The sequence below is a fragment of the Oncorhynchus mykiss genome, unplaced genomic scaffold, assembly GCF_057628025.1.
Source record: "Oncorhynchus mykiss isolate SJ-2025 unplaced genomic scaffold, ASM5762802v1 scaffold101, whole genome shotgun sequence".
NCBI classification, from domain to species: domain Eukaryota; kingdom Metazoa; phylum Chordata; class Actinopteri; order Salmoniformes; family Salmonidae; genus Oncorhynchus; species Oncorhynchus mykiss.
Window position 1 is genome coordinate 355,640 of NW_028322100.1, and position 25,450 is coordinate 381,089.

At 41.8% G+C, this 25,450-nt stretch overlaps 1 protein-coding gene across 4 annotated transcripts; it reads right to left on the bottom strand.

Annotated features, from left to right (window-relative positions):
* Positions 1-2,759: 2,759 nt before the first annotated feature.
* On the bottom strand, positions 2,760-25,098 carry ghitm (growth hormone inducible transmembrane protein). Of its 4 annotated transcripts, none has more exons than XM_090228753.1 (9): positions 24,982-25,098; positions 22,109-22,252; positions 16,183-16,285; positions 15,883-15,994; positions 11,530-11,671; positions 9,308-9,416; positions 8,727-8,915; positions 7,365-7,536; positions 2,760-3,507 (listed from the first exon to the last, which is right to left on the bottom strand). In XM_090228753.1, the coding sequence occupies exons 1-9, from the start codon at positions 25,081-25,083 to the stop codon at positions 3,423-3,425; spliced, it is 1,158 nt and encodes a 385-aa protein (XP_090084879.1). In that variant the 5' UTR covers positions 25,084-25,098; the 3' UTR covers positions 2,760-3,422.
* Between the last annotated feature and the right edge of the window lie 352 nt (positions 25,099-25,450).

Consider the following 25,450-nt stretch of genomic DNA (forward strand, 5'->3'; position numbering starts at 1 on the left):
CAGACAGGTTAGGCTTTCCTCCTATCAGTGATCTGTATCCAGAAGGGCTTTCCTCCTATCAGTGATCTTTATCCAGAAGGGCTTTCCTCCTATAAGTGATCTTTATCCAGAAGGGATTTCCTCCTATCAATGATCTTTATCCAGACAGGTTAGGCTTTCCTCCTACCAGTGATCTTTATCCAGAAGGGCTTTCCTCCTACCAGTGATCTTTATCCAGAAGGGCTTTCTTATCAGTGAACTTTATCCAGAAGGGCTTTCCTCCTATCAGTGATCTTTATCCAGACAGGTTAGGCTTTGCTCCTATCAGTGATCTTTATCCAGACAGGTTAGGCTTTGCTCCTATCAGTGATCTTTATCCAGACAGGTTAGGCTTTCCTCCTATCAATGATCTTTATCCAGACAGGTTAGGCTTTCCTCCTATCAATGATCTCCTTTATCCAGACAGGTTAGGCTTTAGGCTTTAGATCTTTATCCAGAAGGGCTTTCCTCCTATCAGTGAGCTTTATCCAGAAGGGCTTTCCTCCCATCAGTGATCTTTATCCAGACAGGTTAGGCTTTGCTCCTATCAGTGATCTTTATCCAGACAGGTTAGGCTTTGCTCCTATCAGTGATCTTTATCCAGACAGGTTAGGCTTTCCTCCTATCAATGATCTTTATCCAGACAGGTTAGGCTTTCCTCCTATCAATGATCTCCTTTATCCAGACATGTTAGGCTTTCCTCCTATCAGTGATCTCCTTTATCCAGACAGGTTAGGCTTTCCTCCTATCAGTGAACTTTATCCAGAAGGGCGTTCCTCCTATCAGTGATCTTTATCCAGAAGGGCTTTCCTCCTATCAGTGATCTTTATCCAGAAGGGCTTTCCTCCTATCAGTGATCTTTATCCAGAAGGGCTTTCCTCCTATCAGTGATCCTTATCCAGAAGGGCTTTCCTCCTATCAGTGATCCTTATCCAGAAGGGCTTTCCTCCTATCAGTGAACTTTATCCAGAAGGGCTTTCCTCCTACCAGTGATCTTTATCCAGAAGGGCTTTCCTCCTATCAGTGATCTTTATCCAGAAGGGCTTTCCTCCTATCAGTGAGCTTTATCCAGAAGGGCTTTCCTCCCATCAGTGAGCTTTATCCAGAAGGGTTAGGTTTTCCTCCTATCAGTGATCTTTATCCAGAAGGGTTAGGCTTTCCTCCTATCCGTGATCTTTATCCAGAAGGGCTTTCCTCCTATCAGTGATCTTTATCCAGAAGGGTTAGGCTTTCCTCCTATCCGTGATCTTTATCCAGAAGGGCTTTCCTCCTATAAGTGATCTTTATCCAGAAGGGATTTCCTCCTATCAATGATCTTTATCCAGACAGGTTAGGCTTTCCTCCTACCAGTGATCTTTATCCAGAAGGGCTTTCCTCCTACCAGTGATCTTTATCCAGAAGGGCTTTCTTATCAGTGAACTTTATCCAGAAGGGCTTTCCTCCTATCAGTGATCTTTATCCAGACAGGTTAGGCTTTGCTCCTATCAGTGATCTTTATCCAGACAGGTTAGGCTTTGCTCCTATCAGTGATCTTTATCCAGACAGGTTAGGCTTTCCTCCTATCAATGATCTTTATCCAGACAGGTTAGGCTTTCCTCCTATCAATGATCTCCTTTATCCAGACAGGTTAGGCTTTAGGCTTTAGATCTTTATCCAGAAGGGCTTTCCTCCTATCAGTGAGCTTTATCCAGAAGGGCTTTCCTCCCATCAGTGATCTTTATCCAGACAGGTTAGGCTTTGCTCCTATCAGTGATCTTTATCCAGACAGGTTAGGCTTTGCTCCTATCAGTGATCTTTATCCAGACAGGTTAGGCTTTCCTCCTATCAATGATCTTTATCCAGACAGGTTAGGCTTTCCTCCTATCAATGATCTCCTTTATCCAGACATGTTAGGCTTTCCTCCTATCAGTGATCTCCTTTATCCAGACAGGTTAGGCTTTCCTCCTATCAGTGAACTTTATCCAGAAGGGCGTTCCTCCTATCAGTGATCTTTATCCAGAAGGGCTTTCCTCCTATCAGTGATCTTTATCCAGAAGGGCTTTCCTCCTATCAGTGATCTTTATCCAGAAGGGCTTTCCTCCTATCAGTGAACTTTATCCAGAAGGGCTTTCCTCCTACCAGTGATCTTTATCCAGAAGGGCTTTCCTCCTATCAGTGATCTTTATCCAGAAGGGCTTTCCTCCTATCAGTGAGCTTTATCCAGAAGGGCTTTCCTCCCATCAGTGAGCTTTATCCAGAAGGGTTAGGTTTTCCTCCTATCAGTGATCTTTATCCAGAAGGGTTAGGCTTTCCTCCTATCCGTGATCTTTATCCAGAAGGGCTTTCCTCCTATCAGTGATCTTTATCCAGAAGGGTTAGGCTTTCCTCCTATCCGTGATCTTTATCCAGAAGGGCTTTCCTCCTATCAGTGATCTTTATCCAGAAGGGCTTTCCTCCTATCAGTGATCTTTATCCAGAAGGGCTTTCCTCCTATCAGTGATCTTTATCCAGAAGGGCTTTCCTCCTACCAGTGATCTTTATTCAGAAGGGCTTTCCTCCTGGTACATGTAAATGGTGAATAAAAGGTGACATTTTCCTCGTACTGTAACTTAATGGAGATTCTCCTGACCCAAGATGCTACTGAAAACAGTCCAGACGAGCCTCGACAGTATCACACAAATTATTCAGTGAATAACACTGATCAATATGCTCCCAAAATGTCCATTTGTTTTTATGAAATAGCTCAACGTAAATACACCAACTGCATTCTCTTTCACTTTTATTGAATGATACCAGAACAGCGTTGATCACTTTCATTCTAACAGAAACATGTCAAAGCACCACCCATCCAAGGCTCGGCCCGATACAACACATCCAAGTTCAGTCTCTGTCAAGGAGTTAAGCACATAGTCACACGTATTGTATGTGTGGAGGCTAGAAGAAGTACAAGGTTGAGGGATGATATAAATATGATGTTTGCCCAGCTTTGTCTTGCTGGCCAGGAATGGGAACACCCACCTCAAGTGAAAATAAATATATATAAAATATAAAGGAACAATTAAGAGGATGAGACTGAGGGGCGATCTGTGATGTTGACAGATATCCCCATGAACAATCCTGACTTTAAATAAAAATATGCCTCCCTCAGAATCAAGACAAAAGCATATTTTTTAACATTCTGAATATGGAACAGAGCAAGATGTCTTCCTTACTTGGATGAGTGTCAATATGCTCTAGGAAATTGCAATCCTCTTCTTCACACAAAAGCAACACATTTTTTTTATTGTGTCAGTTGAAAATACGTTTTCAAACTAAAAAGTAGGTAACAGCTGATGTACGGTGCTAATTGTAGAACATATCGTTGTTGTTCAACTGTGTGGAAGGTTGAAGGTTTAACGTAGAGGTAAAGTCAGACTGGAACGTCTTCATTTCTTTCTGTTTCCTCCGCCAGACAGAATCATCACCATCCTCATGAAGATGTTCAGAGTGTCCATGTAGATTCCCATGCACCTACAAGACAGGATAACACCACAGAGCACCAACCGTCAGCTTCATATATCACTATACAAGACAGGATAATACCACAGAGCACCAACCGTCAGCTTCATATATCACTATACAAGACAGGATAATACCACAGAGCACAAACCGTCAGCTTCATATATCACTCACTATACAAGACAGGATAACACCACAGAACAACCAACCGTTAGCTTCCTATATCACTATACAAGACAAGAGAACACCACAGAGCACCAACCGTCAGCTTCATATATCACTATACAAGACAGGATAACACCACAGAGCACCAACCGTCAGCTTCCTATATCACTATACAAGACAGGATAACACCACAGAGCACCAACCGTCAGCTTCATATATCACTATACAAGACAGGATAATACCACAGAGCACCAACCGTTAGCTTCATATATCACTATACAAGACAGGATAACACCACAGAGCACCAACCGTCAGCTTCCTATATCACTATACAAGACAGGATAACACCACAGAGCACCAACCGTCAGCTTCCTATATCACTATACAAGACAGGATAACACCACAGAGCACCAACCGTCTGCTTCCTATATCACTATACAAGACAGGATAACACCACAGAGCACCAACCGTCAGCTTCCAAGATCACTATACAAGACAGGATAACACCACAGAGCACCAACCGTCAGCTTCATATATCACTATACAAGACAGGATAACACCACAGAGCACCAACCGTCAGCTTCATATATCACTATACAAGACAGGATAACACCACAGAGCACCAACCGTCAGCTTCCTATATCACTATACAAGACAGGATAACACCACAGAGCACCAACCGTCAGCTTCCTATATCACTATACAAGACAGGATAACACCACAGAGCACCAACCGTCAGCTTCCTATATCACTATACAAGACAAGAGAACACCACAGAGCACCAACCGTCAGCTTCATATATCACTATACAAGACAGGATAACACCACAGAGCACCAACCGTCAGCTTCCTATATCACTATACAAGACAGGATAACACCACAGAGCACCAACCGTCAGCTTCCTATATCACTATACAAGACAGGATAACACCACAGAGCACCAACCGTCTGCTTCCTATATCACTATACAAGACAGGATAACACCACAGAGCACCAACCGTCAGCTTCCAAGATCACTATACAAGACAGGATAACACCACAGAGCACCAACCGTCAGCTTCCTATATCACTATACAAGACAGGATAACACCACAGAGCACCAACCGTCAGCTTCATATATCACTATACAAGACAGGATAATACCACAGAGCACCAACCGTCAGCTTCCTATATCACTATACAAGACAGGATAAACACCACTAGGCCAGTATTCTACTGTATAGTAGGCCAGAATTATACTGTATCAATGGTATTTAGTATAATATACTGTATCATAATGTCTTTAGTATATTAGGACAGTATTATACTGCATCATAGTGGTACTGACAGTATTATACTGCATCATAGTGGTACTGACAGTATTATACTGCATCATAGTGGTACTGACAGTATTATACTGCATCACAGTGGTACTGACAGTATTATACTGCATCACAGTGGTACTGACAGTATTATACTGCATCATAGTGGTACTGACAGTATTATACTGCATCATAGTGGTACTGACAGTATTATACTGCATCATAGTGGTACTGACAGTATTATACTGCATCACAGTGGTACTGACAGTATTATACTGCATCAGTGGTACTGACAGTATTATACTGCATCATAGTGGTACTGACAGTATTATACTGCATCATAGTGGTACTGACAGTATTATACTGCATCATAGTGGTACTGGCAGTATTATACTGCATCATAGTCATAGTTTACTGTATTATACTGCATCACAGTGGTACTGACAGTATTATACTGCATCATAGTGGTACTGACAGTATTATACTGCATCATAGTGGTACTGACAGTATTATACTGCATCATAGTCGTAGTTTACTGTATTATACTGCATCACAGTGGTACTGACAGTATTATACTGCATCATAGTGGTACTGACAGTATTATACTGCATCATAGTGGTACTGACAGTATTATACTGCATCACAGTGGTACTGACAGTATTATACTGCATCATAGTCGTAGTTTACTGTATTATACTGCATCATAGTGGTACTGACAGTATTATACTGCATCACAGTGGTACTGACAGTATTATACTACATCACAGTGGTAGTTGACTGTCTGTGTAAACAGTAAGGAACAGAACTGGACTAGTTGACTATCTGTTTAAACAGTAAGGAACAGAACTGGACTAGTTGACTATCTGTTTAAACAGTAAGGAACAGAACTGGACTAGTTGACTATCTGTTTAAACAGTAAGGAACAGAACTGGACTAGTTGACTGTCTGTTTAAACAGTAAGGAACAGAACTGGACTAGTTGACTATCTGTTTAAACAGTAAGGAACAGAACTGGACTAGTTGACTGTCTGTTTAAACAGTAAGGAACAGAACTGGACTAGTTGACTACCTGTTTAAACAGTAAGGGACAGAACTGGACTAGTTGACTGTCTGTTTAAACAGTAAGGAACAGAACTGGACTAGTTGACCGTCTGTTTAAACAGTAAGGTACAGAACTGGACTAGTTGACTACCTGTTTAAACAGTAAGGAACAGAACTGGACTAGTTGACTATCTGTTTAAACAGTAAGGAACAGAACTGGACTAGTTGACTGTCTGTTTAAACAGTAAGGAACAGAACTGGACTAGTTGACTATCTGTTTAAACAGTAAGGAACATAACTGGACTAGTTGACTGTCTGTTTAAACAGTAAGGAACAGAACTGGACTAGTTGACTGTCTGTTTAAACAGTAAGGAACAGAACTGGACTAGTTGACAATCTGTTTAAACAGTAAGGGACAGAACTGGACTAGTTGACTAAATGTTTAAACAGTAAGGTACAGAACTGGACTAGTTGACTATCTGTTTAAACAGTAAGGTACAGAACTGGACTAGTTGACTATCTGTTTAAACAGTAAGGAACAGAACTGGACTAGTTGACCATCTGTTTAAACAGTAAGGAACAGAACTGGACTAGTTGACTGCCTGTTTAAACAGTAAGGAACAGAACTGGACTAGTTGACTAGCTGTTTAAACAGTAAGGAACAGAACTGGACTAGTTGACTGTCTGTTTAAACAGTAAGGTACAGAACGGGACTAGTTGACTATCTGATTAAACAGTAAGGAACAGAACTGGACTAGTTGACCGTCTGTTTAAACAGTAAGGAACAGAACTGGAATAGTTGACCGTCTGTTTAAACAGTAAGGTACAGAACTGGACTAGTTGACTATCTGTTTAAACAGTAAGGAACAGAACTGGACTAGTTGACTGTCTGTTTAAACAGTAAGGAACAGAACTGGACTAGTTGACTAGCTGTTTAAACAGTAAGGTACAGAACTGGACTAGTTGACTATCTGTTTAAACAGTAAGGAACAGAACTGGACTAGTTGACTAGCTGTTTAAACAGTAAGGTACAGAACTGGACTAGTTGACTATCTGTTTAAACAGTAAGGAACAGAACTGGACTAGTTGACTGTCTGTTTAAACAGTAAGGAACAGAACTGGACTAGTTGACTATCTGTTTAAACAGTAAGGTACAGAACTGGACTAGTTGACTATCTGTTTAAACAGTAAGGAACAGAACTGGACTAGTTGACTGTCTGTTTAAACAATAAGGAACAGAACTGGACTAGTTGACTGTCTGTTTAAACAGTAAGGTACAGAACTGGACTAGTTGACTATCTGTTTAAACAGTAAGGAACAGAAATCCGACAGCAGGACAGATGACTCTGCAGACGTCACTTACGAGTTGATGGGGTCGTATTTCTGCATCCCGTACATGGGGTACGTCTCCGCCCTCTTGATGACCTTCTGGGTGTCGTAGAGCAGGAACATGCTGAAGAGGACCAGACCTCCGTAGATAGCGATGGAGTAGAGGCCTGCTCCCATCGCTGAGGTAGGGGGCAGGAACATTGAGCCTGGGGACAGAGAGAGTGGAGAGGACATTACATTAATACCATGTCCTCAAGCTCAATTAATAATTGAGGGGAAATTGTGTGTCAAGGGTGTTTGTCACCAGAGAGCCAGATCCTAAATAATGCTATTTGAAAAAGAATAAACTCCAGCACACTGGTATCTTGAATAATCCACTAACAATTTACTGGGTTTGATGAAACAAAAGGCTACGGTTCAACGGACTTCAATGATGTCTGTCTACCATGTTGTTTTCCATTGATGTCTGTCTACCATGTTGTTTTTCATTGACGTCTGTCTACCATGTTGTTTTTCATTGATGTCTGTCTACCATGTTGTTTTTCATTGACGTCTGTCTACCATGTTGTTTTTCATTGATGTCTGTCTACCATGTTGTTTTTCATTGACGTCTGTCTACCATGTTGTTTTCCATTGACGTCTGTCTACCATGTTGTTTTCCATTGACGTCTGTCTACCATGTTGTTTTCCATTGACGTCTGTCTACCATGTTGTTTTTCATTGACGTCTGTCTGTCTACCATGTTGTTTTTCATTGATGTCCGTCTACCATGTTGTTTTTCATTGATGTCTGTCTACCATGTTGTTTTTCATTGATGTCTGTCTACCATGTTGTTTTTCATTGATGTCTGTCTACCATGTTGTTTTTCATTGATGTCTGTCTACCATGTTGTTTTTCATTGACGTCTGTCTACATGTTGTTTTTCATTGATGTCTGTCTACATGTTGTTTTTCATTGATGTCTGTCTACCATGTTGTTTTCCATTGATGTCTGTCTACCATGTTGTTTTCCATTGATGTCTGTCTACCATGTTGTTTTTCATTGATGTCTGTCTACCATGTTGTTTTTCATTGATGTCTGTCTACCATGTTGTTTTTCATTGATGTCTGTCTACCATGTTGTTTTCCATTGATGTCTGTCTACCATGTTGTTTTTCATTGATGTCTGTCTACCATGTTGTTTTTCATTGATGTCCGTCTACCATGTTGTTTTTCATTGATGTCCGTCTACCATGTTGTTTTCCATTGATGTCTGTCTACCATGTTGTTTTTCATTGATGTCTGTCTACCATGTTGTTTTTCATTGATGTCCGTCTACCATGTTATTGATCTAAAGATACTAACCAATAGAGACCACTGAAACCCACAGCCAGGGTTATTGATCTAAAGATACTAACCAATAGAGGAGGCGAAGACGACTCCGAAGCCCACCGCCAGGGGTCCTCCCATGTTGAGGAACTTCTCACTGGGGGCACACATGGCCACGGTGGACAGACCCCCCACTATGCCCGCTGTGTACCAGGCTGCCCTCATCATCAGGGGCCCACCTAGCAGAGTCATCGGGGCTATGACCGCTCCCATCACACCTGGAAACACAGGGACAAATGGATGGATTTATTTATTAGGTTAGTTTTTTTTTTTTAAAGGGACCAGGTACGTACATCAAACATGAAAAAGCACCAGATTTTAGCTACACAGCTATTTATCATCTGAGGTCCAAATAAAGAGGTTTTATATATCACAAGATGTTCTACTTAAAGAAAACAGATCTTTAACAGTCTTCTCAGAATATTCTCACAGGCACAGCACCGGTGTCAGTAAGTACTAGAAAACCCTGCTCCATTCAAGTCGACTGCTGCTGCATAGTGAGGGTATTCTGAACCTTTGTAGTACTGCCCTCTAGTGGCAGAAAACAAGCAAGTGGGACGTTTCAATTGACAAATGCTTGGTAAAGTGAGAAGGTGAAGCAGTCCAACACCTGCATGTAGCATCCAGGCTAGATGTTTGGCTCCTGGGCTCTGGTCATAAGAGATAGATCTGACCAGCATGCCTGCTCCAATCATGGCTGCAAAGGTAGCTCCAATAGCCTGGTGGAAAAAAAATGACAAATGTCTGTATTATTTGAACAACAAAAAAATACCCACAGTGGCTATTGAAAAGCTATTGAAAAGCTATTGAAAAGCTATTGAAAAGCTATTGAAAAGCTATTGAAAAGCGTCTCGAAATCATACACAATGGTTTGAAAATCAGCACCAGACGTATCAACACAAAACAATGAGGTTAGGTGGGCCCTCAAACCACTACATTCCTTTTTAAGGGTTAATAACATTCAGTGGATGCAGATATACTTTTAGTCATTAGTCACTGGCCCAGTGGCAATAGTCGTGGTAAAAACTAATATTTCCTTGAAGGTAAAACTCAGCGATATATGACGTAGATGCAGAAAGTCAACAGCACAGTGGGTCAATTCCCACAACAACTAAAAGCGTTGAAGCTCAACTTCTCCACTGTCTTGGTCCCGTGGCTACCCTGCTGTCTTGGTCCCGTGGCTACCCTGCCGTCTTGGTCCCGTGGCTACCCTGCCGTCTTGGTCCCGTGGCTACCCTGCTGTCTTGGTCCCGTGGCTACCCTGCCGTCTTGGTCCCGTGGCTACCCTGCCGTCTTGGTCCCGTGGCTACCCTGCTGTCTTGGTCCCGTGGCTACCCTGCTGTCTTGGTCCCGTGGCTACCCTGCTGTCTTGGTCCCGTGGCTACCCTGCTGTCTTGGTCCCGTGGCTAGCCTGCTGTAACAGCTTCTCAGCTGTTTTGGTCCCGTGGCTACCCTGCTGTTTTGGTCCCGTGGCTACCCTGCTGTAACAGCTACCCTGCTGTTTTGGTCCCGTGGCTACCCTGCTGTTTTGGTCCCGTGGCTACCCTGCTGTTTTGGTCCCGTGGCTACCCTGCTGTTTTGGTCCCGTGGCTACCCTGCTGTCTTGGTCCCGTGGCTACCCTGCTGTCTTGGTCCCGTGGCTACCCTGCTGTCTTGGTCCCGTGGCTACCCTGCTGTCTTGGTCCCGTGGCTACCCTGCTGTAACAGCTTCTCAGCTGTTTTGGTCCCGTGGCTACCCTGCTGTTTTGGTCCCGTGGCTACCCTGCTGTAACAGCTACCCTGCTGTTTTGGTCCCGTGGCTACCCTGCTGTTTTGGTCCCGTGGCTACCCTGCTGTTTTGGTCCCGTGGCTACCCTGCTGTTTTGGTCCCGTGGCTACCCTGCTGTAACAGCTTCCCTGCTGTCTTGGTCCTTTGGCTACCCTGCTGTCTTGGTCCCGTGGCTACCCTGCTGTCTTGGTCCTGTGGCTACCCTGCTGTCTTGGTCCCTTGGCTACCCTGCTGTCTTGGTCCCTTGGCTACCCTGCTGTCTTGGTCCCTTGGCTACCCTGCTGTCTTGGTCCCTTGGCTACCCTGCTGTCTTGGTCCCGTGGCTACCCTGCTGTCTTGGTCCCGTGGCTACCCTGCTGTCTTGGTCCCGTGGCTACCCTGCTGTCTTGGTCCCGTGGCTACCCTGCTGTCTTGGTCCCTTGGCTACCCTGCTGTCTTGGTCCCTTGGCTACCCTGCTGTCTTGGTCCCTTGGCTACCCTGCTGTCTTGGTCCCGTGGCTACCCTGCTGTCTTGGTCCCGTGGCTACCCTGCTGTCTTGGTCCCGTGGCTACCCTGCTGTCTTGGTCCCGTGGCTACCCTGCTGTCTTGGTTCCTTGGCTACCCTGCTGTTTTGGTCCCTTGGCTACCCTGCTGTCTTGGTCCCATGGCTACCCTGCTGTTTTGGTCCCTTGGCTACCCCACTGTAACAGCTACCCTGCTGTTTTGGTCCCTTGGCTACCCTGCTGTTTTGGTCCCGTGGCTACCCTGCTATTTTGGTCCCGTGGCTACCCTGCTGTTTTGGTCCCGTGGCTAGCCTGCTGTTTTGGTCCCGTGGCTAGCCTGCTGTTTTGGTCCCGTGGCTACCCTGCTGTTTTGGTCCCTTGGCTACCCTGCTGTAACAGAGTAAAGCTAAATCTATGCAGATGGCAGATCTTTGTGTGACTGTGTGAGAGTGAAGTCTTGCATCTCGCTCATCTCAATATCTGTGGTGCTGCTCATGACAACGTCATTTAGCTGAATCTATCTTTTAAAACAAGCTGTCTTGACTGGTTAAATCCAGGTGAAATAATAAAATGTGAATTACCAGCCAGGATCCTCTCATCATGACACCCATGAGGGCTGGGGTCCTGCTGACGGCCACAGCCGACAGAGCTGTCATCCCCACACTGCCTGCAAAGTACATGTAGGTCGAGTGGATCCTGTCCTTCACGTACTGGGGCCAGATACTGGGGCAGGAGACACAGGGAAAATGAACATTTACAGAGGACAGCACGTTGATAGAGGTCGACCGATTCATCCGAATGGCCGATTAATTAGGGCTGATTTTTAGTTTTCATAACAATTGGTAATCTGCATTTTTGGACACCGATCATGGCCGATTACATTGCACTCCACGAGGAGACTGCGTGGCAGGCTGGCTACCTGTTATGAGAGTGCAACAAGGAGCCAAGGTAAGGTACTAGTTAGCATTAAACATATCTTAACATAATCACTAGTTAACTACATTACTAGTTGATCTAGCTTGTCCTGCATTGCATATAATCAATGCGGTGCCTGTTAATTTATCATTGAGTCCTAGCCTCCTTCGCCAAACGGGTGATTTAACTTCACTAGGGTAGGGGGCAGCATTTGGAATTTTGGATGAAAACCGTGCCCAAATTAAACAAATTAAAGCTAGGATATAGAAAACACTAACGTTTCCAAAACTGTTAAAATAATGTCTGTGAGTATAACAGAACTGATATGGCAGGCGAAAAACTAAGGAAATATTATTTTCTATTAACTATTATTTTCAAAATCTGTTTTTCCATTGAAAGCCTATCCACCATACAAAGACTTTAGGACTCAGTTCACGATCTCTATGGCTTCTTCTACATGTGACCAGTCTTTAGGCATTGTTTCAGGATTTTACTCTGAAAAATGAGGGAGATACAGCACTTTCAATGAGTGGACAGTGGACATTTACAGACATGAGCCAAGCGCGTGATCGGGAGCGCGCCTTTCTTGTTTCTATTTTTCTATTGACGAAGCTTTTGTCCAGTTGAAATATTATTGATTATTTATGACAAAAACAACCTGAGGATTGATTTCAAACATTGTTTGACATGTTTCTACTAAGTTTTGTTGTATTTTTTTTTAACTTTTCATCTTGATGTTGAGAGCGCGCATTGTGCCTTTGGACTGAACTAAACGCACATAGGAAAAAACTGAGGTTTTTGGACATAAAGAGGGACATTATCGAACATTTATTGTCCTAACATAATCACGTCGTGTGCTTTCGCCGTAAGGCCTTTTTGAAATCTGACACAGCGGTTGCATTAAGGAGAAGTTTATCTGTATTCGTATGTTTAACACTTGTATCTTTCATCAATGTTTATGATGAGTATTTCTGTCATTTGATGTGGCTCTCTGCATTTTCACCGGATGTTTGTTTGAGACAGTGATTACTGTACAAAACGCGCCAATTTCAACTGAGGTTTTTGGACATAACGATTAACTTTATCGAAAAAAACACATTTATTGTGTAACATGAAGTCCTGTGACTGCCATCTGATGAAGATCAAAGGTTAGTGATTAATTTAATCGCTATTTCTGACTTTTGTGAGCCCTCTTCTTGGCTGGAAAATGGATGTATGGTTTTCTGTGACTAGGTGCTGACCTAACATAAACGCATGGTGTGCTTTCTCCGTAAAGCCTTTTTGAAATCGGACACAGTGGTTGGATTTACAAGTTTATCTTTAAAATGGTGTATAATACTTGTATGTATGAGGAACTTTAATTATGGGACTTCTGTTGTTTTGACTTTTGCGCCCTGCAATTTTCACTTGCTGTTGACGCTACTGTCCCACTGGTACCAGACAGGTTAACAAGCACATTTGCAAAAAAAGCATTGTCGTTGCAAGTATATATTTTTAAACCTGCATGTAGTTAATATTGCCTGCTAACATAAATTTCTTTTAAATAGGGAAATTGTGTCACTTCTCTTGCGTTCTGTGCAACAGAGTCAGGGTATATGCAGCAGTTTGGGCCGCCTGGCTCATTGCGAACTGTGTGAAGACTATTTCTTCCTAACAAAGACAGCCAACTTCGCCAAAGGGGGGATGATTTAAAGAAAGAGCATTTGCGAAAAAAGCACAATCGTACCTAACTATAAACATCAATGCCTTTCTTAAAATCAATAGACAACTATATTTTATTAAATCTGCATATTTAGTTAAAAGAAATTCAGGTTAGCAAGCAATATTAAACTAGGGAAATTGTGTCACTTCCCTTGCGTTCATTGCACGCAGAGTCAGGGTATATGCAGCAGTTTGGGCCGCATGCCTCGTTGCGAACTAATTTGCCAGAATTTTATGTAATTATGACAACATTGAAGGTTGTGCAATGTAACAGGAATATTTAGAGTTATGGATGCCACCCGTTAGATAAAATACAGAACGGTTCCATATTTCACTGAAAGAATAAACATTTTGTTTTTCGAAATGATAGTTTCCGGATTTTACCATATTAATGACCTAAGGCTCGTATTTCTGTGTGTTATTATAATTAAGTCTATGATTTGATATAGCAGTCTGACTGAGCGGTGGTAGGCAACAGCAGGCTCGTAAGCATTCATTCAAACAGCACTTTCGTGCGGCGTTTGCCAGCAGCTCTTTGCAATGCTTCAAGCATTGCGCTGTGTATGACTTAAAGCCTATCAACTCCCGAGATTAGGCTGGCAATACTAAAGTACCTACTAGAACATCCAATAGTAAAAGGTATATGAAATACAAATGTTATAGAGAGAAATAGTCCTATAATAACTACAACCTAAAACTTCTTACCTGGGAATATTGAAGACTCATGTTAAAAGGAACCATCAACTTTCATATGTTCTCCTGTTCTGAGCAAGGAACTGAAACGTTAGCTTTTTACATGGCCCATATTACTTTCTTCTCCCACACTTTGTTTTTACATTATTTAAACCAAATTGAACATGTTTCATTATTTATTTGAGACTAAATAGATTTTATTGATGTATTATTTTAAGTTAAAATAAAACTGTTCATTGTTCATTCAGTATTGTTGTATTTGTCATTATTATAAATATATATATTTTTTAAAAATCTGCCGATTAATCGGTATTGGTGTTGAAAAATCAGAATCGGTCGACCCAGAGTTGATATACCTGCACAATAGGCACCCTGTTCCCAACATAGGGCACTATACTCAACCAGGAATCATTAGGGCTCTGAGTGCACTCTGTAGGGAATAGGGTGCCATTTGGGACACAGGTAAAGTAACACTTTCCTTTGAGTTGTGGTGAAACCTATGGAACTACACAGAAATAGCTGCAGTAATAACAATGACACAAGCACTTGATACCGGTTGAATTGTTAAACCACTGTACCTTCATGGGACAACACACTACCATGGGACAACACCACACACTACCATGGTATAACACCAGTACAACACACACTACCATGGTATAACACCAGTACAACACACACACTACCATGGGATAACACCAGTACAACAACACACTACTAGTACAACACACACACTACCATGGGATAACACCAGTACAACACACACACTACCATGGGATAACACCAGTACAACACACACACTACCATGGGATAACACCAGTACAACACACACACACTACCATGGGATAACACCAGTACAACACACACACTACCATGGGATAACACCAGTACAACACACACACTACCATGGGATAACACCAGTACAACACACACACTACCATGGGATAACACCAGTACAACACACACACTACCATGGGATAACACCAGTACAACACACACTACCATGGGATAACACCAATACAACACACACTACCATGGGATAACACCAGTACAACACACACACACTACCATGGGATAACACCAGTACAACACACACTACCATGGGATAACACCAGTACAACACACACACTACCATGGGACAACACTAGTACAACACACACACTACCATGGGACAACACCAGTACAACAACACACACTACCATGGGACAACACCAGTACAACAACACACACTACCATGGGATAACACCAGTACAACAACACACACTACCATGGGACAACACTAGTACAACACACACACTACCATGGGACAACACCAGTACAACAACACACACTACCATGGGACAACACCAGTACAACAACACACACTACCATGGGATAACACCAGTACAACAACACACACTACCATGGGACAACACTAGTACAACAACACACACTACCATGGGATAACACCAGTACAACAACACACACTACCATGGGACAACACCAGTACAACAACACACACTACCATGGGACAACACCAGTACAACAACACACACTACCATGGGATAACACCAGTACAACAACACACACTACCATGGGACACTACTAGTACAACACACACTACCAATGGAAGCATTTGCACTTACACTGCCCTCTCGATGGCACCGATCTCATTGGACATGCCTAGTCCGTAGTAGCACAGAGCTCCCAGGCCTACAGCAGCCCCTCCAGCCAGGAACATCCTGCCCATGTTATCCACTGCAAGGGAATACAGAGCACATTTACACCAGTTAAGACCTGCTGCTGACCGGCACAAGGCACTGACTTCATGATGTAACTGTGAGGGGTGTGAGACGGGCCACTGTTTACATGACAGGTCCATCCTGCCCCCCCTTGTGTTACGAGGTGACATTTTTAAAGATGGTTTAGTAAGTCAATATATTCACTTCTGATGGCCGTATCAGTTGCTGGTTCGAAAGCTGCCTGTTGGAGCTGGTCCTTGGCCGTTTTCCCACGACGGAAACCAAATCTGGATTTGGTGGAATAGCCCTGATGAAAGAGGAAAGTAAAAGGTTAATATTACACAGAATCAGTTATTATTGCGGCATGTTGACCTACAATTGAAGACATACAATTTGTCCACAGGTCGGGTCTTTCAGAGAAAAACGAGTCGATGTCCGTAGCCCCACAGAAATCTTATTAGCATTATAAATACATTTTAAAAATGTTTAATTATTTATATATATTTTTTAAATTGCCATAAAAATATGTGTCAGTTTAAGCTGGAGATGTACAGGCTCTCTGTTTATCCATGTATGAAGTTGTTATACTGTCATACTGTTCTCTCTGCTACCACACGGCAAGTGGTACCAGCGTACGAAGTCTGTAACCAATAGGATCCTAAACAGTTTATACTCCCAAGCCATTAGACTGGTAAATAATTAACCAATAGCTACCAGGACTACCTGCATTGACCCTTTTTGCACAAACTATTTTGACTCATCACATTAGCTGATGTTACTGTTTATCTATCGTCACTTTATCCCTACTTATATGTACATATCTACCTTGTAACCCTGTACATGGACTCGGTACTGGTATCACGTGTATATAGACAAGTTATCAATCCTAGTATTACTATTTTTATTTTCCTCTCTGCATTGTTGGGAAGGGCCCATAAGTAATTGGTAGTCTACACAAAGCATGTGACAAATTACATTTGATTTAAAGACCCTGAGACATGAAATGCTAAAGACCCTGAAACATGCCAGCTGCAACATGACATGCTAAAGACCCTGAAACACGACATGCTAAAGACCCTGAAACATGACATGCTAAAGACCCTGAAACATGACATGTTAAAGACCCTGAGACATGCCAGCTGAAACATGAAATGCTAAAGACCCTGAGACATGTCAGCTGAAAACATGACATGCTAAAGACCCTGAGACATGACATGCTAAAGACCCTGAAACATGACATGTTAAAGACCCTGAGACATGCCAGCTGAAACATGACATGCTAAAGACCCTGAGACATGTCAGCTGAAACATGACATACTAAAGACCGAGACATGCCATGCTAAAGACCCTGAAACATGACATGTTAAAGACCCTGAGACATGCCAGCTGAAACATGAAATGCTAAAGACCCTGAGACATGCCAGCTGAAACATGACATGCTAAAGACCCTGAGACATGCCAGCTGAAACATGACATGCTAAAGACCCTGAGACATGTCAGCTGAAAACATGACATGCTAAAGACCCTGAGACATGCCAGCTGAAACATGACATGCTAAAGACCCTGAGACATGCCAGCTGAAACATGACATGCTAAAGACCCTGAAACATGACATGCTAAAGACCCTGAAACATGACATGTTAAAGACCCTGAGACATGCCAGCTGAAACATGACATGCTAAAGACCCTGAGACATGTCAGCTGAAAACATGACATGCTAAAGACCCTGAGACATGCCAGCTGAAACATGACATGCTAAAGACCCTGAGACATGGCAGCTGAAAACATGACATGCTAAAGACCCTGAGACATGCCAGCTGAAACATGACATGCTAAAGACCCTGAAACATGACATGCTAAAGACCCTGAGACATGACATGCTAAAGACCCTGAAACATGACATGCTAAAGACCCTGAAACATGACATGCTAAAGACCCTGAGACATGACATGCTAAAGACCCTGAAACATGACATGCTAAAGACCCTGAGACATGCCAGCTGAAACATGACATACTAAAGACCCTGAGATATGCTAAAGACCCTGAGACATGACATACTAAAGACCCTGAGACATGACATGCTAAAGACCCTGAGACATGCCAGCTGAAACATGAAATGCTAAAGACCCTGAGACATGCCAGCTGAAACATGACATACTAAAGACCCTGAGACATGCCAGCTGAAACATGAAATGCTAAAGACCCTTAGACATGCCAGCTGAAACATGACATGCTAAAGACCCTGAGACATGCCAGCTGAAACATGACATGCTAAAGACCCTGAGACATGCTAAAGACCCTGAGACATGACATACTAAAGACCCTGAGACATGCTAAAGACCCTGAGACATGACATGCTAAAGACCCTGAGACATGCCAGCTGAAACATGACATACTAAAGACCCTGAGACATGCTAAAGACCCTGAGACATGACATACTAAAGACCCTGAGACATGCTAAAGACCCTGAGACATGCCAGCTGAAACATAAAATGCTAAAGACCCTGAGACATGCCAGCTGAAACATGACATGCTAAAGACCCTGAGACATGCCAGCTGAAACATGACATGCTAAAGACCCTGAAACATGACATGCTAAAGACCCTGAGACATGCCAGCTGAAACATGACATACTAAAGACCCTGAGACATGACATACTAAAGACCCTGAAACATGACATGCTAAAGACCCTGAGACATGCCAGCTGAAACATGACATACTAAAGACCCTGAGACATGCCAGCTGAAACATGACATGCTAAAGACCCTGAGACATGCCAGCTGAAACATGACATGCTAAAGACCCTGACGCAAAGAAGGGGGCATTGGAGGGTGCCAACACGTGACCGAGACAATACCAGAGAAAATATGAAAAACACACACACACCTCCAAAACAAGCTACACATATCCAAATATTTGCCGCCTTAGGGGACTTACATATCCAAATATTTGCCGCCTTAGGAGAGATTCAAGCTCTCATTGAGCCTGTGCCAGCATTGTGACTGCATGGAAATGTATGTGAAGTAGCTATAGAAACAGTCACGCTTTGGGGCCAAAACATTTGGACTTGGAGAAGTCGGTAACCAAGGAGTAAATCAGCAGCATAACAGGGCAGGGAGCCACCAGCTACAGAGAGACTGGTCTCTCTTCATCTCCCCCTCTCAGAAAAAACTCAGATATATAGCAACTACATACAGACAAGAGTTGGTCTGTATGGCTCAATCAATTCCAACCATGTGTCTTCATGTAGTGTAATTAATTAGTGTAATTAATTAATCTAGTGTTGATTATTAACTTCGTTATCTTATGACTTATTTCTCTATTTTATGTCTATCTGTACTACTGGTAAGGACAAAACAAAAAAAAGAAAACAAAGCCAAGCATTCCACAGTGATTCTCCCTAAATTCCCTTTCCCCTCGGTGTCTCACTCACTCAACTGTGTTTCCAACCACTCCCTGTAAACACGCGTGCATACACAAGCTCCCGTTAGACCTACCGAAATAAACGCCTATAAAAACTAGTCTAACTGATTCTACACCTGCATCGCTTGCTGTTTGGTGTTTTAGGCTGGGTTTCTGTACAGCACTTTGTGACATCTGCTGATGTAAAACATTTTAAAATGAACACATTTTCATTGAAAATGTTACATAGAATTTATCCTGTGAAACATGTTCTGGAAAGATTCAAGTTGACTATTAACGTGATTTCTGTGGAATGGAGAAGGAGACCATTTTGCATTTGTTTTTTGCCTGTATTTATAGTAGAATGTTTTGGATTGACATACAGAATGGTGTTACCAATAGAAATAGGACCGGTTGGTTGTCCTATATAATGGTTTTGATATAATGATTTATTTAATAAATTCTGATATAGATACAGATGTAGTATATTTAATTCAACTGCAAAATAATACTAGGTACATTTCATATTCACAAATGCAAATGGTCTAATTCAAAACCTAACTTTTTTCACTTTATAAATGAATTTAAACAATATGGCACTACTTTACCTACAATGAATAACAAAAAGGCAATTAAAACTTGTTGTATTATTAATGAATATGATTTGTTTGTTTACGATCCCTGGCGATGTAAATAGTTTGTATGCTTGTTTGCTTGTGACTACTCCTCTTTTGTTTGCTGATATGTTAATACAGTTTATTTAGATTTCAAATACATTTGATCGATACACAAGCTAAATACCTTGCCAAACGCCGACATCTTATTCACAAAACTCAAACTGGACTTGTTGACTGAAGTTGGGGAATATCTATTTCCAACAACGACCTGCAGGTTGGTAATAACTGCGTCCAGTCTATTTTCCTCTTAGGCTACTTTGTGGTTGTCACTAGTTACCACAGCCACAAAGTCAAAATTGGCTAATAGGCTATATAGTAAAAATGCATTATTATTTTTTTAAGTGCTTTTGGTCTTCGTTAGGGTTAGACATAAGGTTAGCAGTGCGGTTATGGTCTAGGGTTAGGTTTAAAATCGGATTTTAATCAGATTAAATTGTAGAAATAGGCTGGGGTTTATGACTTCGTGGCTGTGGTAACTAGTGATGACCCTACTTTGTGAACTGTTAGTCCCCCCCCCCCCTGGCTTTACGTTTTGGATTTAACTGACCTGGAAGACCTTGTGTGTTTCATTTAGGGAATAACTGATACTGAACAATTGATTGGGAGTCCAATAGGGCGGCACACAATCGGCCCAGCGTTGTCCGGGTTTGGCCGTCATTGTAAATAAGAATTTGTTCTTAGCTGACTTTCCTAGTTAAATAAAGGTTAAATAAAAAAGGTGTGGTGCCTAGTTGGAACAAAATCGCACAGTGTGTTAACAGGATTAACAGGATTGATTAGCAGGCTTATAGCCTAGGCCAGGGGTAAACATAGACAGGTTTCACTCTGAAAATACGCTAGAACATTACATTCATAAAAAGCCTATTTTAAATCAGAATCATTAAGCCTAGGCCTACTCACCAAACAGATGTCGTAGCCGTAATTCATCCCCATGCAGCGCTCAATGTGGAATTGCTAATCCACTTAGAAAATTCCAAAGTGCAGGCGGAATAAACTACATTGAACTGCTGTATAGTGAAAAGAACAATTGTGTTTTGTAACCCTGATTTTTTTATCTACTTACCAAATTGAGCCCTGTTTCAAATTATCTTCTATTTTATTCTGTAACATTACAATGTTGTTTTTTTTTACAATAAAATAGGTGTTTTGACTGATAAGGCCTCGGGAAATAAGAGCATATTGTCTGCTAAATTATCAAAACAAGGCTATTCCATTGCATAGGCTTCTACAAGCAAGTGCCACTTATGACATCACTGCCTTATTGAATAGTGTTCCACAATACAATTTAATCAAATGAAATGTATTTGTCACATACACAGGGTTAGCAGATGTTAATGTGAGTGTAGCGAAATGCTTGTGCTTCTAGTTCCGACAATGCAGTAATAACCAACAAGTAATCTAACTAACAATTCCAAAACTACTGTCTTATACACAGTGTAAGGGGATAAAGAATATGTACATAAAGATATGAATGAGTGATGGTACAGAACGGCATAGGCAAGATGCAGTAGATGGTATCGAGTACAGTATATACATATGAGATGAGTACAGCATATACATATGAGATGAATAAAGTAGGGTAACATTATATTAAGTAGCATTGTTAAAAGTGACTAGTGATATATTTTACATCAATTTCCATTATTAAAGTGACTGGAGTTGAGTCAGTGTGTTGGCAGCAGCCACTCAATGTTAGTGGTGGCTGTTTAACAGTCTGATGGCCTTGAGATAGAAGCTGTTTTTCAGTCTCTCGGTCCCTGCTTTGATGCACCTGAATGTCAACCAGTTGATATTACGGTTTCAATAAATTAAACAAAAGGTACTTGTCTTTTATTGTTTAAGTATGAGGCTATTTAACAATTAGGATGTTATCTGTACTGGTTATGATCATTAAAAGGCATTTTTACAAACTGTTGGCATATAGATAAATGTGCACATATTTTTCCCCCAGTGGAGGCATTGTGTTCTATAAAATGTCTAACTTTATTTTAGTAAAAATGTGAGTGTTGGAACAGTCCAACAATGTCAAAAGCCCATCCCTGATGTGTTACCTGGTGGACCTTGAGGAGGGGCGGGCAGCTCTTCAGGGTGGAGCTCCTCAGGGCTGGAGAGCCCTGGGTGAACACAGGACGCAGCCCGGACACAGGGAGACTGCGCAGGCATGCTAGCCTCACCAACATGGTCATGATGAAGCTCTGGAATTACAGCTCTGAAAACAGTCCCGATGTCTATCAACTGAAGCATGAGGTAAGCAGAGATTAAATGGGTCTACAACAGATACACGTTTTGAAACGTTCCTTTAGATATGTCGTCTCAAATTCCCCGTCATAATGACCAACTGTCCTGCCCACCGGCACAGTAAGTGGATTGAATTGTATTTAAGATTCTGGCTTCCCACTGGCTGTTTTTGTGCAACCCAATAGGGAGCAACACTTGTCTATGTAAATACAACCGTGTGGCTAAAATCAGCTAACTTTAGCTCACCAGACTGAAAATCAAATGTTGAATTGCATTGATTTCTACGTCGGGCATTAATGAGCGTTTGGATCAGGAAAGTTTCCTCTCACGACCTCAGCAAGCCAGAATGTCAAATACATCATATATTTTAACTTTCTTTCCTTTTTTATGAATGTGAAACAATATCTCTACAGGAAAGTATAATTAAAGTCAACTTTTCAAAGCTCTGGTAGTGAGTTAACATTTCTATCATCTGAAGCATGAGCGCAAGATGAAAATACAGGCAGGAGAAGCATGGATACTTGAAAATAGGCAGGAGAAGCATGGATACTTAAATACAGGCAGGAGAAGCATGGATACTTGAAAATAGGGGCAGGAGAAGCATGGATACTTGAAAATAGGGGCAGGAGAAGCATGGATACTTGAAAATAGGGGCAGGAGAAGCATGGATACTTGAAAATACTGGCAGGAGAAGCATGGATACTTGTAAATAGGGGCAGGAGAAGCATGGAAACTTGTAAATAGGGGCAGGAGAAGCATGGAAACTTGTAAATAAGGGCAGGAGAAGCATGGATACTTGAAAATAGGGGCAGGAGAAGCATGGATACTTGTAAATAGGGGCAGGAGAAGCATGGATACTTGTAAATAGGGGCAGGAGAAGCATGGATACTTGTAAATAGGGGCAGGAGAAGCATGGATACTTGTAAATAGGGGCAGGAGAAGCATTGATACTTGTAAAAAGGGTCAGGAGAAGCATGGATACTTGTAAAAAGGGGCAGGAGAAGCATGGATACTTGAAAATAGGGGCAGGAGAAGCATGGATACTTAAATACAGGCAGGAGAAGCATGGATACTTGAAAATAGGGGCAGGAGAAGCATGGATACTTCAATACAGGCAGGAGAAGCATGGATACTTAAATACAGGCAGGAGAAGCATGGATACTTGAAAATAGGGGCAGGAGAAGCATGGATACTTAAATACAGGCAGGAGAAGCATCGATACTTGAAAATAGGGGCAGGAGAAGCATGGATACTTAAATACAGGCAGGAGAAGCATGGATACTTAAATACAGGCAGGAGAAGCATGGATACTTGAAAATAGGGGCAGGAGAAGCATGGATACTTAAATACAGGCAGGAGAAGCATGGATACTTGAAAATAGGGGCAGGAGAAGCATGGATACTTGAAAATAGGGGCAGGAGAAGCATGGATACTTGAAAATAGGGGCAGGAGAAGCATTGATACTTGAATAGGGGCAGGAGAAGCATGGATACTTGAAAATAGGGGCAGGAGAAGCATGGATACTTGAAAATAGGGGCAGGAGAAGCATGGATACCTGTAAATAGGGGCAGGAGAAGCATGGATACTTGTAAATAGGGGCAGGAGAAGCATGGATACTTGTAAATAGGGGCAGGAGAGGCATGGATACTTGTAAATAGGGGCAGGAGAAGCATGGATACTTGAAAATAGGGGCAGGAGAAGCATGGATACTTAAATACAGGCAGGAGAAGCATGGATACTTGAAAATAGGGGCAGGAGAAGCATGGATACTTGTAAATAGGGGCAGGAGAAGAATGGATACTTGAAAATAGGGGCAGGAGAAGCATTGATACTTGAATAGGGGCAGGAGAAGCATGGATACTTGAAAATAGGGGCAGGAGAAGCATGGATACTTAAATAGAGGCAGGAGAAGCATGGATACTTGTAAATAGGGGCAGGAGAAGCATGGATACTTGAAAATAGGGGCAGGAGAAGCATGGATACTTGAAAATAGGGGCAGGAGAAGCATGGATACTTAAATAGAGGCAGGAGAAGCATGGATACTTGAAAATAGGGTGTCTGTAATAATGCCCTTTTTTGTGGAAAAACTCGTTCTGATTGGCTGGGCCTGGCATGCCCACTAATGGCTGTGCCCCTGCCCAGAAACTTGAACTCATTAGAATAGGGCATAATGAATGTATTTCAATTTACTGGTTTCCTTATAAGAACTGTAACTCAGTAAAATCTTTTAATTGTTGCTTTTATATTTTTGTTCAGTATACAAAGGCGAGTGATAAACATAGCTAGCTTACAAGCTGATCATTCTGGTTTTCATAACACAGTATGTTAGCTAACATTAGCTAACTACAGAATCCCAAAGCTTGGAAAAGTTTAATTAAATAACGAGGATCATGAACACAAAAGTACCATAACTATCTTTCATAGTCATAAAAAATATATATTTAATTGAATTTGGCAGAGAATGTTTCTTGCTTTGTAACCATTGCGTAAGTCATTTAACTTAGCAGCTTGCTCGCTATAGTAGCTAGTCGCTGTTGTGAATCATATCGAGTTGACAAGTTAGTAACGCATTCAAGGAGGAAACGAGCTTACAAATATATACATTGATAGAGCATGTCAACAATAAAACACAGTAATCCTACTTACAATGTTTAAAAGACAAGTCAAATCGCAATATATTACATACCAAGCGTGTATCTAGAGTTCTGTTCACCTTCCTTGAGATAAGTGCGCACTTCACCGACGTAATATGACGCAATTTCGTGAACGTTCTGACAGATGTCGTCATAATCAAGGGACGAATTTCAGTGAAATTATGTGACTTGTAGTTCTTAGGTCGATTTTTTTTTCTTTCTAGAGATCCTAAAGACTTGTAAAATGAATTCCAACAGGTGGCGGCACATCTTCATCCACGAAAAAGTGCTGCAACCTTTGCAAGTCAACTTTTTAGGATAGCGTATCTGTCAGTTTCAACTTGCTTATGACTCTTTGGAAATATATATATATTTTTTTTAAACGGGCCTTTGCACATTTACGTTGATAAAGAAATACGTATGTTTACTGTGAGTGTAATGTTTACTGTCATTTCTGATTGTTTATTTAACTTTGATCTATTTCACTTGCTTTGGCAATGTAAACATATGTTTATCATGCCA